This window comes from Ornithodoros turicata, chromosome 8 (assembly GCF_037126465.1).
Source record: "Ornithodoros turicata isolate Travis chromosome 8, ASM3712646v1, whole genome shotgun sequence".
Lineage (NCBI taxonomy): Eukaryota > Metazoa > Arthropoda > Arachnida > Ixodida > Argasidae > Ornithodoros > Ornithodoros turicata.
The window spans coordinates 14,262,084-14,276,842 of NC_088208.1; the positions used below are offsets into that span (position 1 = coordinate 14,262,084).

The 14,759-nt window shown below is 45.2% G+C and overlaps 2 protein-coding genes across 2 annotated transcripts in view; one reads left to right on the forward strand and one right to left on the reverse strand.

The window, feature by feature from the left end:
• The window catches only part of LOC135366490 (integrin alpha-PS1-like), a 110,962-nt gene extending 105,318 nt beyond the window's left edge, over positions 1-5,644 (reverse strand). Inside the window, exon 1 of the mRNA XM_064599202.1 lies at positions 5,333-5,644. Within this exon, the coding sequence (XP_064455272.1) occupies positions 5,333-5,496 (164 nt within the window). The 5' untranslated portion in view covers positions 5,497-5,644. The remainder of the gene's footprint in view (positions 1-5,332) is intronic.
• A 348-nt stretch (positions 5,645-5,992) lies between these two features.
• On the forward strand, positions 5,993-14,323 carry LOC135366491 (succinate--hydroxymethylglutarate CoA-transferase-like). The gene is made up of 12 exons (XM_064599203.1): positions 5,993-6,214; positions 6,288-6,360; positions 6,959-7,032; positions 7,114-7,199; positions 7,259-7,309; positions 7,363-7,483; positions 8,281-8,516; positions 10,244-10,411; positions 10,553-10,650; positions 10,735-10,837; positions 10,916-10,973; positions 13,925-14,323. The coding sequence occupies exons 1-12, from the start codon at positions 6,127-6,129 to the stop codon at positions 14,065-14,067; spliced, it is 1,299 nt and encodes a 432-aa protein (XP_064455273.1). The 5' UTR covers positions 5,993-6,126; the 3' UTR covers positions 14,068-14,323.
• The last annotated feature ends 436 nt before the right edge of the window (positions 14,324-14,759 follow it).

Sequence of the window (14,759 nt, forward strand, 5' to 3'; positions counted from 1 at the left end):
AATTATTTGCCACAACAACAACAACAATAATAATAATAAAAACGTTGAACATGATTCACTCCGCAACTTCTCAACAGCTCTCTCAGCCAGAAATACCTTTTTAACACTGCTCCGACAATACTCCAAATATGGAAGGTGGTGGTCATACTAAGCAGTTGCTAACCAACATGCTGCTCGTGTGAGTGTGTGTGTGTGGGGGGGGGGGGTGGAGTCGTTCGTCCTGGGCAGACTTCACGCGGTAACTTGACTCGAAGAAATTCGCGTGGAAGTCCGGGTCTATACTTTCGCATCGCCATTCTTCTTCGCAAACTATAAGGTCAAGATGCCGCATAAATTCTTCAAAAAAACGACCGGGACTTCCGAGTGACTCCCGAAACGGCATCCACGCTCCGACATTCCTAACGGTAACAAATCACGACAACCGTGTCATTCTGTCCGACGTATCCACATTGGCCTAGAAGAACGGTCTTGGCTTAGATCGTAGCTTACAACAGATGTTCTCATCCCCGGGTGCGACGGAACATGTAACGGACGCGGGGAAGCGTACAAAAAGGCTGCAAAAGCACAAACAGGCAAATGTGTGTGTGTGTGTGTGTGTGTGTGCTCCCATCTGTCGAAGATGTGTGCTGACAACCATGGCAATACGGCTGTATAGGGAATGGACCGGAGGGGGGGCGTCTGCAAGGGTATAGCGGCTCGGGACCCGGTGCTAATGGATGCAGATATTTATTCTTAGGATCTTCCGAATTCCCGTCAACAAGAGGACGGGCGGTCACTACAGAGTGTACTCGCCAGTTTTGCGCTTCTGGGCCCCCTTTACCGCTAGAGATTTCTGGAACTTATAGAGGCCTCCACTGAGACGATAAAACCGCCTTTCTGGACTCATCGGAGGCTGGTAACCGTCACTATACGCGGCAGATAAATAAAGCCAGAGTTTTGGTACATCGTAAGGTAGGTCGGGTAACAGTTCTGAAAACGTAAGCCAATAAACCTGTTTCTGGGGCATGAGCGAGCAGCAACATTAGCGCCCCAAAATATGCAACGCGCGGAAATTTAGCAGACGACGGCGGCGCTTTCAAATGAATGGTCTCGAGTTGTTCGCACTTAGCAAGATGCAACGCTTTTTCTGTGGGCTTCCCATACACGATGAAAGATGAAAGTCACTGAAAAGGTTAGCCAGCTGTAGGGATCGAACCCACATCTTCTTTGTTTGCATCTGTCCCTTCTATGTTGTTCCAGCCTCAGAACATCAGTTTCTCTCTTGTTCCTATACACGTTTTGTAGCCTTCTTTGGCGTCATACCGCTTGAAACACCATGCAGAACTCGCTGATGAAATAGACCTCTCCCTGTTTGTAAACAAATGACGTCATACTGTTCGACAGCGCCACCAATTTGGTAGAGTAGAACTACGCTCGAAGCTATGGGCAAACAAGGTCGCGCTAGAAAACCCACGGTCTTGAGGGGATTACGATGGTCCCTGAAAGAGACGCGACCTTCGGTCCTACTTTTCTTTCAATAGGAAGCAGCGAGCAAGTGTCCATTTGTGGAACACAGCCCTCCCCTTCCGATTTGTTTCGGTTTCAGTCCGTCTACCAACGTCATGATGACGTTTTTCAGGTAGAGGATCCGTGGCCGCTTGCGCGCTGTGCGAAACTTCGCTGCAACAGCCCTATCGCCTTGTTTCCCTGACATTGCTAGGCTTGGATTTGATAACTTCCTCTATCATATAGTCTTAGTATCATTCTTCCGTCGCATTAAAACTCTCAATTGATAAGGCGATTGCGTCGAAGGGCTCATTATTTGATTCTCCCCATCATCAGCAACAATGGGGTAGAGTATCACCCCTGGCGGTGAAACTCCCCATTCATCATTTCCCAATAAAGTTGTTGTTGCTTCGTCAAATTGCTCCCATACGTGCGCAGCAGCCGGAGAGACAGAACACATTTCTCTTCGCTGCATTCAGCATATTTCACAGTGACGCCATCTTCGTGTTAACCTGGACTGACGAGGCCTTCGTCCATTACGCTCGAGGAAGTCGCTGCTGTCCGGTTGAACTGAGACGACCAGCATTCGCGGCGTCCTCATCAGGTTTCTCGTGGACACGGAAAAAACAGCTTTCATGCACGTTAAATACACGGAATTATGAATCATCGTAGTCCCGTTCGTTGAATGAGGTCCCTTCGCAAGTCGTCGGTATATAAGCTGTGTCCCTGTGAACTTCGTTCGGTAGGGGGGATTTGTAAGGAAAGGAGAGGTTAGCCAAGACTGGCTGGCTGGCTACTCCTCCACTTCACCGATAATCAACAGGGGCGAGTTCCTTGTCTGGCATGTTCTGGTCACGCAAGAAATACGATCACTCGACGACGCTGCAAGTAATCAGCCGTGCGGGACCGTGTATCCGTGTCCGGCGGTCCTGTTTAACGGCTTCTTTGATGTGTGTAAGGGATGTGTCTGGATTGATGCGGGAGAATCTAACTGCCGATAAGCTCGAAACTGCGTTGGGTGGGACGCTACGATCTGCAAATGTTTTTCTCTTCTTTTTCCCCCTTCGACAGTTACATTTATACGAATTTAATTCCCTAAAATGCAGTTAGCAAACAACTTTAACTTGGTAACTGGTAAGCTACAACTGGCTACATATCTGGAATAAGTAAATAAGTCAGTTACTGTTTTCACGAGCTTCCTTGAACAAGTAATCGTGGCTGTTACCCCATTTTTAAAGTAACTTTTCCGTGACAGAAGTACGACGTATTCGGTAAATACCCTAGTAACACATATTGTTGCCACAACGTTGCTGCAACGTTGCGAATGTTGTAAATAGTGGAGCAATGTTTTACAATATTCAACAATATTGTGGCAACATTTTTCGTCACATGTCATCATGTCGTCACAACGTCACACTCAAACGTTTACCGAGTATTGCTGCCAGGAACATTGCAGCAATGTTGGAACAATGTTAAAAAAATGTTGTCCGTATGTGGCAGTATCATTGCAGCAACGTTGCAAAGCTAATTTAAACATTGTGGCAATGTCGCCGAAATGTTCGCATGTAACGTTACTAGGACGTGGCTTCAAAAGGACATTAGCCACGTTTTGACAACGTTTGGGGGGCAACATTGCAACAATGTTCCGGCAACATTTTGTGTTGCTAGGGTATATTGTACATGCGTATGGTAAGTACTATAAGGGCCTACATCGCAGCTTTAGTTCTCCGGTGGAGACGAACGCGGTACATCCCCCAACTGTCGCAGACAGGCGCGACCGGCCTCCCGGCTTCAATATAGCAAATGTGACTAGGATTACTTCGCCCAGACGCATATCAATTATTACTTTTTTTGTTCGTCTGACTCAGTACGGACCCAGCGAATCTGAGTCACGGGTTACCCTCGTCCCCACGAGGAAAAAATCGATCAGTGTTCCGACGTAGGTGCGTACACCGTTCCTTGACAACGATAGCGACAAGATGAGACGAGAAAGCACATGAAGGAGAAACGCAACTAAAACAGCAAAGAACGAGAAAAAAAAAAAAAAGAAACGAAAGGACCCTATTAGCTGTTGCTGACCCTAAGCAACTGTGCAATATGTACTTTCTGGTTCCCTTTAGAGTCAGTACAAGCGTGGTTGCAGAAACGCGGCCAACCATAAAGTAAAATGGAGTATTTACGATGAAAACGTACAAATTCCATTCCCAAGGGCACACACAATTCCCATGACAGCGTTAGAAGCGCCTCAAAAAGCCACGCTTTACATTGTCCCACGCGACGAAAAAAAAAAGAGAAAAATTCACGGTACATATTATATGGTCGATCTCCGGTTCCTCCTCCAGTTCCATGAGAGATGTATAAAAGCACAATGATGTGCATGAGAGCTGTGGGTGTGGCAGGCACCGGAATACGGGCTACAATAAATAAATAAACACGGTCGTCAGAACAGAGTCAGCCCCCCTGGGGTGTAGGCAAAAAAGGAAAGAAAAATTAAGGAAGAACCCACATACGTGGGGTTCCATGTTCCGTCGAGCCTGCTTCCACAGTCACTGTCACTGCAGACGACGACCGGTGAGAAGTGATGAAGCTTGTGAATGTTAAAAAGTTGGCGAAGCAGAACGGGCGCGGACGCAGGGTTGATGTTGGAAAAAAAGAAAGAGAGATCAATAAAAGGAAGATACGAAAACTAACAGCTGTTGACATGTGCACGTTATTCACATGACAACATGCGGGTCAACTACGAGAGACAGAGCATGCACAAAATCGAGATTTTTGTAATCTTTACATTTATGTTTAATTCTTACTAATTAAACGCGCGGATTTTTGTCATATGTACATGACGCAAAAAATAAAAATAAATAACAACAGATGATGGTCGAACGTGAGCAGATTTGAAAGCAGACGACAGATGAAGCACTTCAGTTTCTTCAAACAACTTAGGAACGGAGACAACTTCACGTAAGTTACTGCACTAAAATCTTACCAAATAACCACTAAATATGTGCACCAGGAAAGCTACAAACATTTCGAAACGGCTATCGCGCAGGGTGCTGTTGACAAACTCCTGAACCTTGTCGGCAGGAGACGGCAGGAGACGAAGTTTATAAATCCGTACTGCCGGTGTCAAGGCCACAACAACTTACGGGAGAAATCACGCAGGGACGATACAGAACCTGCAACGGAAGGGCACGCACAGCCGTGCAGGTTACGAATGAGCAGAAATATAACGCAGACATCGTGTCTGCATTCTTTTCTTTTGTGGCGAATGCACTTTGCAGAAGACAAATCGACGTTACCCTTCTGAAGCGCGTTGCTGCCCAACGACACAACAGGTGCGTGCGAGGGGGAACCGAGCTACCTGTCCTCCAAACAAATGGCATCTTTCTTTGCTCCGCGCTGCACCAACTCCCAAGTTTGGTAATGCGAGATCCCACTTGAAAGGGCTGCGCCCACTCGCAGCTCGCAAGCATCACAGGCTTGAGGCAACTACCACGCAATATTATTATCGGGTCACAGATGTCCACACATGCTGTTTACCGAGATATTAAAAAAAGTGAAAGAACGCTGTTTTGTAAGCTCAGTTGATTTGTCGTAAAATCATTCATCCTGCGATAAAGGTCACTGGAGACTGCGCTTTACTGAAGCGTAAAAAGCTGTAGAAGTTTTGCTACTACACCACCGAGCATTCGTCGTGAGTCCGGCCTGTCGGTATCAAACTTTTCTGCCGAATGGTTGGACGGACCGAGAAACCGGCGCGCCATCCGAACTGTGGATCCGTGCAGACAAGACATGGCTCAGTGCAACCTGAGCGGCAATGTTCTACTTGTGTGACGGAAGACATACTCACATGTTTTCGACGATGTTATTACCCCCACTCAACACAGAGTGCTCGGAGACTGAGTATCCAAAGTAGGTTCCTTTCTCACCAAGCTTAAAAATAGGTAACCTTGGTTCCAAATTGAATGCACACACCCATCCAACGAAAGTCACAAAAACTAGTAAAACTTCCATGTTGTTCTGTCTGACGGACGCACCGATGTGCGACCTTTAACACTTCGCACTTCCTAGAGACACAGACAGACACCACCAGTGTAAACGCAAACTTCGCTCGCTCTGTCGTCTGTTCACCCACTCGGCACACTCGTAGTGCACACGCTGCGAGAGGTGGGTACTGTGAGTGAGTGACACACGAAACGACAGCAACGGCACCAAACGCAACGCTCACGCACTAGAAAAGCGGCTGAGACGTTGCTGCCATCTCTCAACAGAAAAGTATACTACTAAATAAAGGCGAAGGGTGCAGATCACGTGATCAGATGCGGATATATACAAACTGCTTTACAATATTTGGTAGTATGAAATAGCTCAAGCTTCACTAATAACATTAACATACTAACTATCACTATGGCACCTTGTAGACTGTAACCACTGATCAGCTGATCAGTGTTTCTGGTTGACTATCGTTCTGCAGTCGTCTCGGTCGTCTCGTATCGGTCTCGACTCTCGACTCCGTTGCCGATCACGGGACTAGTGCAAGTTTCGGTCGTGGTTTCGGTTTCCTTCGGTCAATTGTTTCTCACAAAGACTTTTATCTTTATTGCTACCGCTACGAGCTAGTCGTGTTTTTTGCAGGAGCTAACGATGGCAGTTTTGTTGAGAGACATGAGACGTCGCAGTTTACGGATCTTGTTACGGCTGCCAGTTGATGCTTCCGAAAGATACAAAAATGGTAAGCTCGAATACAACATGCAAAAACAAAATATTAGTGCGGCTGTAGGGCACGTCACATTCAAAATTTCCAGGAAGTTACATCGCAAAGTTGAAGCACACGTCTACTGGTCCCTTGGCTGGCATCCGAATACTGGACTTAACTCGGTATGATATACTGCCTAAACGGGACACACTGTACGAAAGTTTTGCAGCCGAACGACTTGTTTGATTTAAAGTCTTCTCATCGGGCTCATATCTTCGGCTATACTGATTTGCCAAGTCGTAAAGCGCCGTCGTAAACGAAACTTGTGAACAAAAACAACAACAAAAGTTATAGTTTTTTTCTTTTTTGCTACAACATAAACTCTTTCCTCCTCTCCGAATTCCCAATTTTTGGATCACCACCCTCCCCTCATCGTAGTGACTTGCAAGATACATTGTGATGACAGAAGGGGGCGAAGGGATCAAGGGGAGGTAAGGGGTGGAACAGACGGAAAAATTATGTTTGGAGGATAAAATTCTTCCTCAGGTGGGTGAAAACTGAAACACTCCCTTTTCTCTAGTCAGGGGCACTGGAGGGAAAGGGCGGTCGCCCCCTCCCCTCCCCAAGTTACGGCTGCGGGGGCTCGGCCCCTCCTGAACGTTGTCCCACAACCTCACGTTCCGCAAGTGTTAATTATCTGAGACAGAATAGTTTTCAGCTCTGTTACCGCAGAATGAAAACGATCACCACATTTTAACACCGGTGCTGTGCTGATTCCAGAATATTAGCGGGACCCTTCTGTTCAATGATTCTTGGTGATATGGGAGCAGAAGTCATCAAAATCGAAAAGCCAGGTCAGTTCTTTTTTACGCTCCGTTGCACTCTGTTAAAGATTTTATAGTGCAACTGACGCGTCATTCTAAATAACTTTACAGGTTCTGGAGACGAAACCAGAAATTGGGGTCCCCCTTTCATTGGGGATCAGAGCTGTTACTTTCTAGCAATTAATAGAAACAAAAAGGCAAGTTCAGTGTCTGAAAAATTTCAAGTAGAAATAGTGCATTTGTATTTTAACGACAGGGAATAGCAGTGGACTTGAAGCGTCCTGAAGGCGTCGATGTTGTAAAAAAGGTAAGACAGACAACGACGTGCATCGGTTGCATGTATTCAACATTTTTTCGAAGCTAGCCGAGACGTGCGATGTCTTCGTTGAGAACTACATGCCTGGCAAGTTAGACTCCCTCGGGCTCGGCTACGAAGATATCAAAGCTGTGGCTCCAAACGTGGTGTACTGCTCAATATCTGGTACGTAACAGATAATTAGATTTCCTCGATTGCGAATGACATAATTTTCCCCCATAAAATTGCGTCCTTGGTTCACATAACACAGCCGACTTTTGTTTTTTGACGTTACCCAATCTGGGATTATGCTTAGAGCCTGAAGTTTTAGGGTTTTACCCGATTCTTTCCCGAATTGAAGGTTGCCTCTTTAGGGTGAAACCCGATTTTTACCCGGCAAATTGCCCTCACTGGGATGTCTGTAGGAATGCACTAACTTACTTGTTTGGCAGAAAAATGCAGTTACATCACCATTTGTACCAAAGCGCTACAGTCAGTTTGAATAACTGTGCCCGATTTCTACCCGATTTTAGCGTAATGGAAGTTTTTTCACCCTAATTTGCGTGAATTTGGTGCACATGTTAATTTACCCGATTTTTACCCCCCGAATTTAGAAAAAAATATTTCCCGAAAACTTCAGGCTCTAATTATGCTTGATCAAGCAAAAGTAGAATTAATGTCTTAAAAAACAGCCGTGTGGTATTAATCGAGGGTACGGAAATGACGCGGTAACAAAGCAAGCTCTCGAACCATTGCGCAAGATAGCGCACTCCTAACATACAGACGATTGTCGGCACAGTTCCCCCTGAAGTCGGCCCAGGGCGCATACTGTCCCCCCACTTCTTCTTGCTGTCCTCTCTCCATCCGACCACATCTGTACGCCACACGTAGCCACATTTGCTTTGCGGCGCAAATACGAAAAAACGAAAAACAAAAAAACAATCACAGCTTACATCTCTCACACGGAACCATTACGGCTGCAGGCTACGGCTCTAAGGGACGCTACAAGGACAGAGCTGGATATGATGTCATCGCGGCGTCCATGGCTGGATTACTGCACATCACTGGGCCAGAAGGTGGCGACCCCTGCAAAGTTGGCGTTGCCATGACTGACCTTGCAACGGGGCTGTATGCTCACGGTGCCATCTTGGCTGCTCTACTGCAGCAGAAACTCACGGGCACGGGGCAGAAAATAGAATGCAACCTGTTTTCTTCTCAGGTAAGGGCTCCTTACGTGGTCGCCCGTTTTAACGAAAACTTGCGCTTCTCGCGTGTGCCTAAATTGTAGTGAAGCGCCCTCGCTGGTACGGTGATTGTCGTGTGGTAGTGCCAGTCGATCTTGGGGAGTGGTCATTTACTGAGCAATTAGTCAGTAACTGTAATTAGGTGCTCTTTCTCGGAGGACAGCTTTCATGTACAGTAATTTCCCGCGTATCAGCCGCACTGCAGATAAGCAGCAGGACCCGTTCTTAGGAATGTTTTGAAAACTTTCGGGCAGATAAGCCACACTCGCAGATAAGCTGCGAGCAATACGACACTGATTTGTGCAACAGAGGAGACCATAGAGAAGGCCATAAACCCTGTGGTCCAGACTCTAAGGAGGTCAGTTCTAGTATTCTACCATGATCGGATTGTTCCCTCGTTGCATGTTTTTCACGGATCGACGAGTCAGTGGCCTTCCAGAAGACATGCATCACTGTCACCGCTTTCGTTAAAGCAGCTTGGGGGAATGCATCGGGAAGGTCAGTCTACTCGAATGTGGACGCGCCCCTGTTAGGCATCGTTCGTGCATTGGCAGGACACTGTCGGTCCTTTTTTTTTGTATAACTGGGGTGTGTTCAAAACAGTTGCTAGTATAAATAAATAGGTACAACTGTTGCAAATTGTATTTCAATCGTACATGCGTAAGAGTTAGCCAGCTTTGAATGTAGGGCTGTGAACACGTTACAGGAACTTTTTAAGTACAAGTACCTCAACAGCAATGATTTCTAAATACATGTTTATGCCCTCTACATGAATAACTCCTGATCATATTTGAGCATCCTTACAGGGGCAGATGAAGCTCACCTCGCAGACATTGAGGTGAGATGAGGAAAAATTTATGGAAAATACTGGTATTGAGGTGAAGAAAATTTTTAGAAACGAACCTGAGGTGAAATGAGGGGAAACCTCTGTTGGCAAAAAACTGTGAAACTGAAAATATGTCAGAATTGTCAAGGGGCATTGGAAGTCTCTCACGGCGGGGGGAGCCCTAATCTAACCCAACCCAACCCAACCTAACCTAACCTAGTGAAGCGAGTGAGGTTCTTATTAGAAACAACTTGTCCATGCAATCTGATGACCGTGGAGGTCGTAACACATATGGGAAGGCCACATCACATCCTTCATTACCTTGAGGCGAACGAGAAATACGTGTTTGAGCAACGCAAACTGAAATATTGGTCGATGGCCTCATTAGGTGCGATAAGACAAACAAAAAACGTAAGCGAGCAACTGTATGTTCCTTTATTTTTGATTTTTGAAGAAACTTGAAATATTTTTGAAAAATTGGGTGTTGGGATGCTCAGAGCAAAAGTTCGGGGGGCGGGACTGCCCCCACCTTCTGACACCCCTGGAACTGTCATCAAGTCATATTGCTCTTTGCACGTGGCTTCTGTCCATTCAGCCTGCATCAGTGTCTTCTCCCCGCTGAATGACAAATCTATCAGTCAATCACTTTGTTGTGACTACGTTATTTGCACATCAATTCTCAAATCACAGCACACCGTGATTGTGAGCACCATCTCATGTCCCAATTTCAGAATGCTTTTCATTTGCAAGTAATTATCAGTGTGAAGAACGGAAGTAGTTGCAGTGAGGACACTCTGCACATGCTTTATGTAACGCAAACTTGCCAGCTTTACGTTGAAACACCTGAGTTTACAGCTGTCATTGTTTATATTTTAGGTATCGCTACTAGTAAATGTTGCATCAAATTACTTGAATGCCGGGATTGAAGGCAGCCGTCTTGGAACCAGCCACGAGAGCATTGTGCCATACAATGCGTTTCAAGTCAGCGACGGATATCTCACAGTTGGAGCAGCCAGCAACCACCAATTTGCTGTCCTATGTAAAGTATGTTAATCTCTCCACTCAAAACAGTAGTGACAAAATTACGGCTATTTTGGTCTCTGTGGTTCTTTTCCGTTTTCCCTATAGACTGACACTCATGCTTTAGGGCGTCGTACATGTAATTGATTTTGGATCTCATTGCAGGTTTTAGACCTCACGGAACTGCTGTCAGACAGCTGCTTCAAAGATAACGAAAGCAGAGTGAAGAACAGAAAAAAACTCACAAACATTCTGCAGGCAAGGTAATACCTATCTATTAATTATCCATACTTCGCCAGTGACCTACTTCCCTGTGGCACTTGCGCTTCACTTGCTTCTGCCGGCAGATTCAAGACAAAGACAACTTCGGAATGGCTCGAGCTCTTTGAAGGCTGCGGAATTCCGTACGGACCGATTAACAGCATTGAGCAGGTCTTCAATGAACCCTTGGCAAGTGTCTGACTGTTGTGCTGTGCAACTTATAGCTGTTGGGAGATAGGGACATTTTCCCCAACATACTTCTCACAGGCTCAAGACATGGTCGTGAAGCTTCAGCACAAGACGGCCGGGGAGATATCGCTTGTGGGTAAGCAGCGTGAAGTAGAGTGAGATGCACTGCTATTTCTTGGCCCACACCAAAAACTGGAATGAGCATGGCAGGCAGATACAGGAAGACAAGGCCTGCCCATTATCCACTCTAACTGGTCAAGTACAAGTTGGGACAAAAGAGAACACACAAACATGAACAGAACATGCGAGCGATGTACTTTTTCTTCGGTGCGACACCCTAGCAGCTGCCGGAAGAGGGTCGGTTCACTGTTTCGGAGGGATGGAAGGGTACACTGTTAGCGACACACTGTGGTAGTTCCTGTGCCACTTGGGTGTGCCCTGCCTGGGAAGTGGACCCTACCCTACCTGTGTGCTGCTAACAGCGTACCCTCCCACCCCTAAGAAACAGTGAACTCGCCCGCTTCCTGCGACCGCTAGGGTGTCGCACCGAAGAAAAAATATGTCGCTCGCGTATTCCGTAAACTTTTGTCCCAACCTGTACATTCCACCACCCAGAACATTCCAAAACTTGTCGCGAGCCCTGACGCAGTGAGCATTTCATTGCTGCAGATTGGCGAATATCGTAGCTGTCAGTCGTACTGGTTTATGAGGGCACCGTTCATGCTGAAAACATCTCTTGAGCAGGGAAGTGCAGGGTTGATTTATCGCTTGTTCCGCATTCGGCACTGACTGCAGCTAGGTGGCTAAGCGGGCAGCGGGGGACAGGTTTTAAATTTTTTTTGTAACGCTAAGATTAGTTACTCCAATAAAGAAATCTGTAGTCCTCAAATCCATGGTAAAAAAAAAAAATAGCAATTCGAGCAAAGCTATTATTGTTAAGACACCTGGTTTTCTGTTGCGGCAACTTCAAAATTCTACGGCACCGACTTGTAAATTCTGCGATTTTCCGCGGCAAGGAGTCAACGGCTGCTTGGAAGGGGAAACGCTTCATTTTCTTGGATAATGTGGGAACAAAAAATATTTTATAAGACTAGATTCAAAGCACTGCTGTGGCTCAGCATTACATACATCATGATATCTTGTGTTCTCCTCTGATGCGGTCTGTCTCCCTGCAATCATTTTATACCTGCTGAAAGATCTTTCAGCATCTACAGAGTTTATAGGAACTTTATAGGAAGGAGTTTACAATACGTGCCCTGTGGAAGTTCCATCTTTAGGACACCCTTTTTGTTCCTGGGCTATAGGCATTATTTAAGAGTGACCTTTTTAAAGGCAACCTCCCAGACATCAAATCAAAATCCCGCCGGTGCCACCGCTAAACTGCACACGGGAGGGACACTCAGGCGAAGTATGCACAATAAACTTGGGCTAACGTTATCTTAAGCTAAACTACAATCTGTCTGTGTTGGTCGTGCAGCATGGACAATTTCGTAAAGCAAGCTTCAATTTTGTAAAACAGGCTTCGCCTCATGCAGGGAAGCGTCAGGTGAAGCCCGCTTTCGGGAGGTGTCTATCATATTCGGTGAATACTCGAATCAGACTATTGGGTATTCGATTCGCGAATCGAATACTTCGAGTGATTGATATTCGATTCGAATTCGAGAACTCGAGTACCCACGCGCCCCCCCTAAAAATAAGGGATTCCGTGAAATTCCATGCCAAATGAAGGATTCCGCGATGAATTCCGGATTCCGTGAAATTTCGCGGAAAATCCGGGGCCTTAATTTATTCTGAATTAGTATCACATGCTAGCAAAGTTCAGGATGAGTACATTTTTAACGTTTCTTCGTCATGTGTCTGCTGTGTTGTCAAATGTCCAGGAAAGCGGCTTTTGTTTTGTGTGCGTGCGTTTTTATGCAGAGGAAAAGTCTGCATTTCATACACAACTTTTGACGGTCTAGAGGAATGTGCATGATGCTTTACAGTTACGTTACACAACACTGCAGTTCAGATCTCATCAGGGTTCTGTGCAGAACATCATATATTACTTGGTGTACATTTTATAAAAATAAACATTGGCCAGAGCACGGATCATCCACTGTGATATTCTCAAATAAAATGACATAATTGTGAGAAATGAATGATATTTCGAGGCTGATTTACGAGGTTCTAACCTTACATGCATATGCACATGCTTATTTGGTTCAGAGTCACTCTACTATGTGCGATTCCCTTTGTATGCACAATCTGTGGTCTGTTGTTAGCGTGGGGCATATCCTCCAAGTGTCACTTTATCAAAATAGTGTTGATAGTCAACAAAAATGATAGATTTTGGGAGGATAACCAGCAGTGATGGCCAGTAGTTAGCTACATGTAGTTAAACTACTAGTTAAACTACCTGATTGTAGTTAAAAAGTAGTTATCAACTACTTGCTGAAATGTAGTGGCAACTACTAGTTAAACTACGGTAGTTAGGTTACTGAAGGCGCCAACTACTTCTGATTTTGCCGCAAGCTTTACGGCACGATTGTGCTTCCGACTTTTACCTCGAGCTACTTGTTTGATGAGAATGGAGGTGCAGAGCAATTGTGTCGTGCATGTGTACTATATCTTCACTTTTAATGCTTGTCTAGTGAAGCCACATTTGCTGTGAAATAATTCTGCAACTTAGTTTATCGCGTAGGCACAGAAAGAATCCCGCCGCAAGCTTTGTATTTGACGATCGTAGCAATGGCTTGACACAAAGTTTATTATTGCTTGTGATTCATATTTAGCTGTCCAAGAACACCACAAGGGATTGGTGTTGGGGGGACAACGTTAAGTAGTTATAGATGTAGTTAAACTACATTGCAGTAGTTAAAAAGGTAGTTTTAACTACTCCCCTGAAAAGTAGTTGAACTACTAGTTAAACTACTCAATCACAAAGTAGTTAGTAGTTATAGTTAAACTACTGTAGAAGTAGTTAGTGGCCATCACTGATAACCAGACCTCTTTAATTGCGGGCAAGAGTTGAAAGTTTGCACATTCTGTTTTAAGCCCTTTGTTGAGAACACAGACAACAAGGTACTTACAGATATTGTCTTCCAGGTCCAGCAGTGGCATTTAGCGATGCTTCCAATACGGTGAGATCACCGCCACCTCTTCTAGGTGAACACACCGATCAGGTGCTGTCTTCCGTTCTCAGCTTGGATCAAATACGTGACCTCAGGACCAAGAAAGTGATACAGTAGGCCTTCCTAATCTAATATCCGAAGGTCGCCACCGACTACCAACATAGTGCTGTTCTGGAAAATGTTCCCAGAAGCCTGTGTGTGCAATGTTTGGAGAGTAATTTTGTGCAGTCGAATCTTTGTAACAACATGATTGTCAGTCGTGTGCCTTGGAGTGCATGCTTTGACAAATAGAAGAACTGCACAAGAGACAGTGCTGTTATTAAAATATTGTATATTCTCTTGGAAATGTTGAATAAAAAATAACTTATACTTTGTATCAGGTGGGAATACATAGTGTACCCATTGTTATATGTGCACATTTTTATATCACAGCGTGCACACGCATTCACGTCGTCAACGTGTGCTGCAAAAGCAGTCACTAAACATATAATATATACTGTAAATATCAATCTTCACGGTTGAATCAGGTACGTGGTTTGACAAGTTCAACAACAAACGGTGCTGATGTATGAAACACTTGTCACAAGTTGTCCTGGCACTGAAATACTTATCACACTTGTAGGTTCCACCACATAAAAAAAAAACAAAAAAAAAACAAGAAAAACGACAGTTTCTGCACAGATGCAGTTCCCGGAACTTGATGCAAGTCATTACGGGCATCCAACTGTCTGAACAACTAACACAAAAGTGATGCCATCCTAGGTGTACAATAATGATCACAGGTGCAGGCAATGTACATTTCTTACACA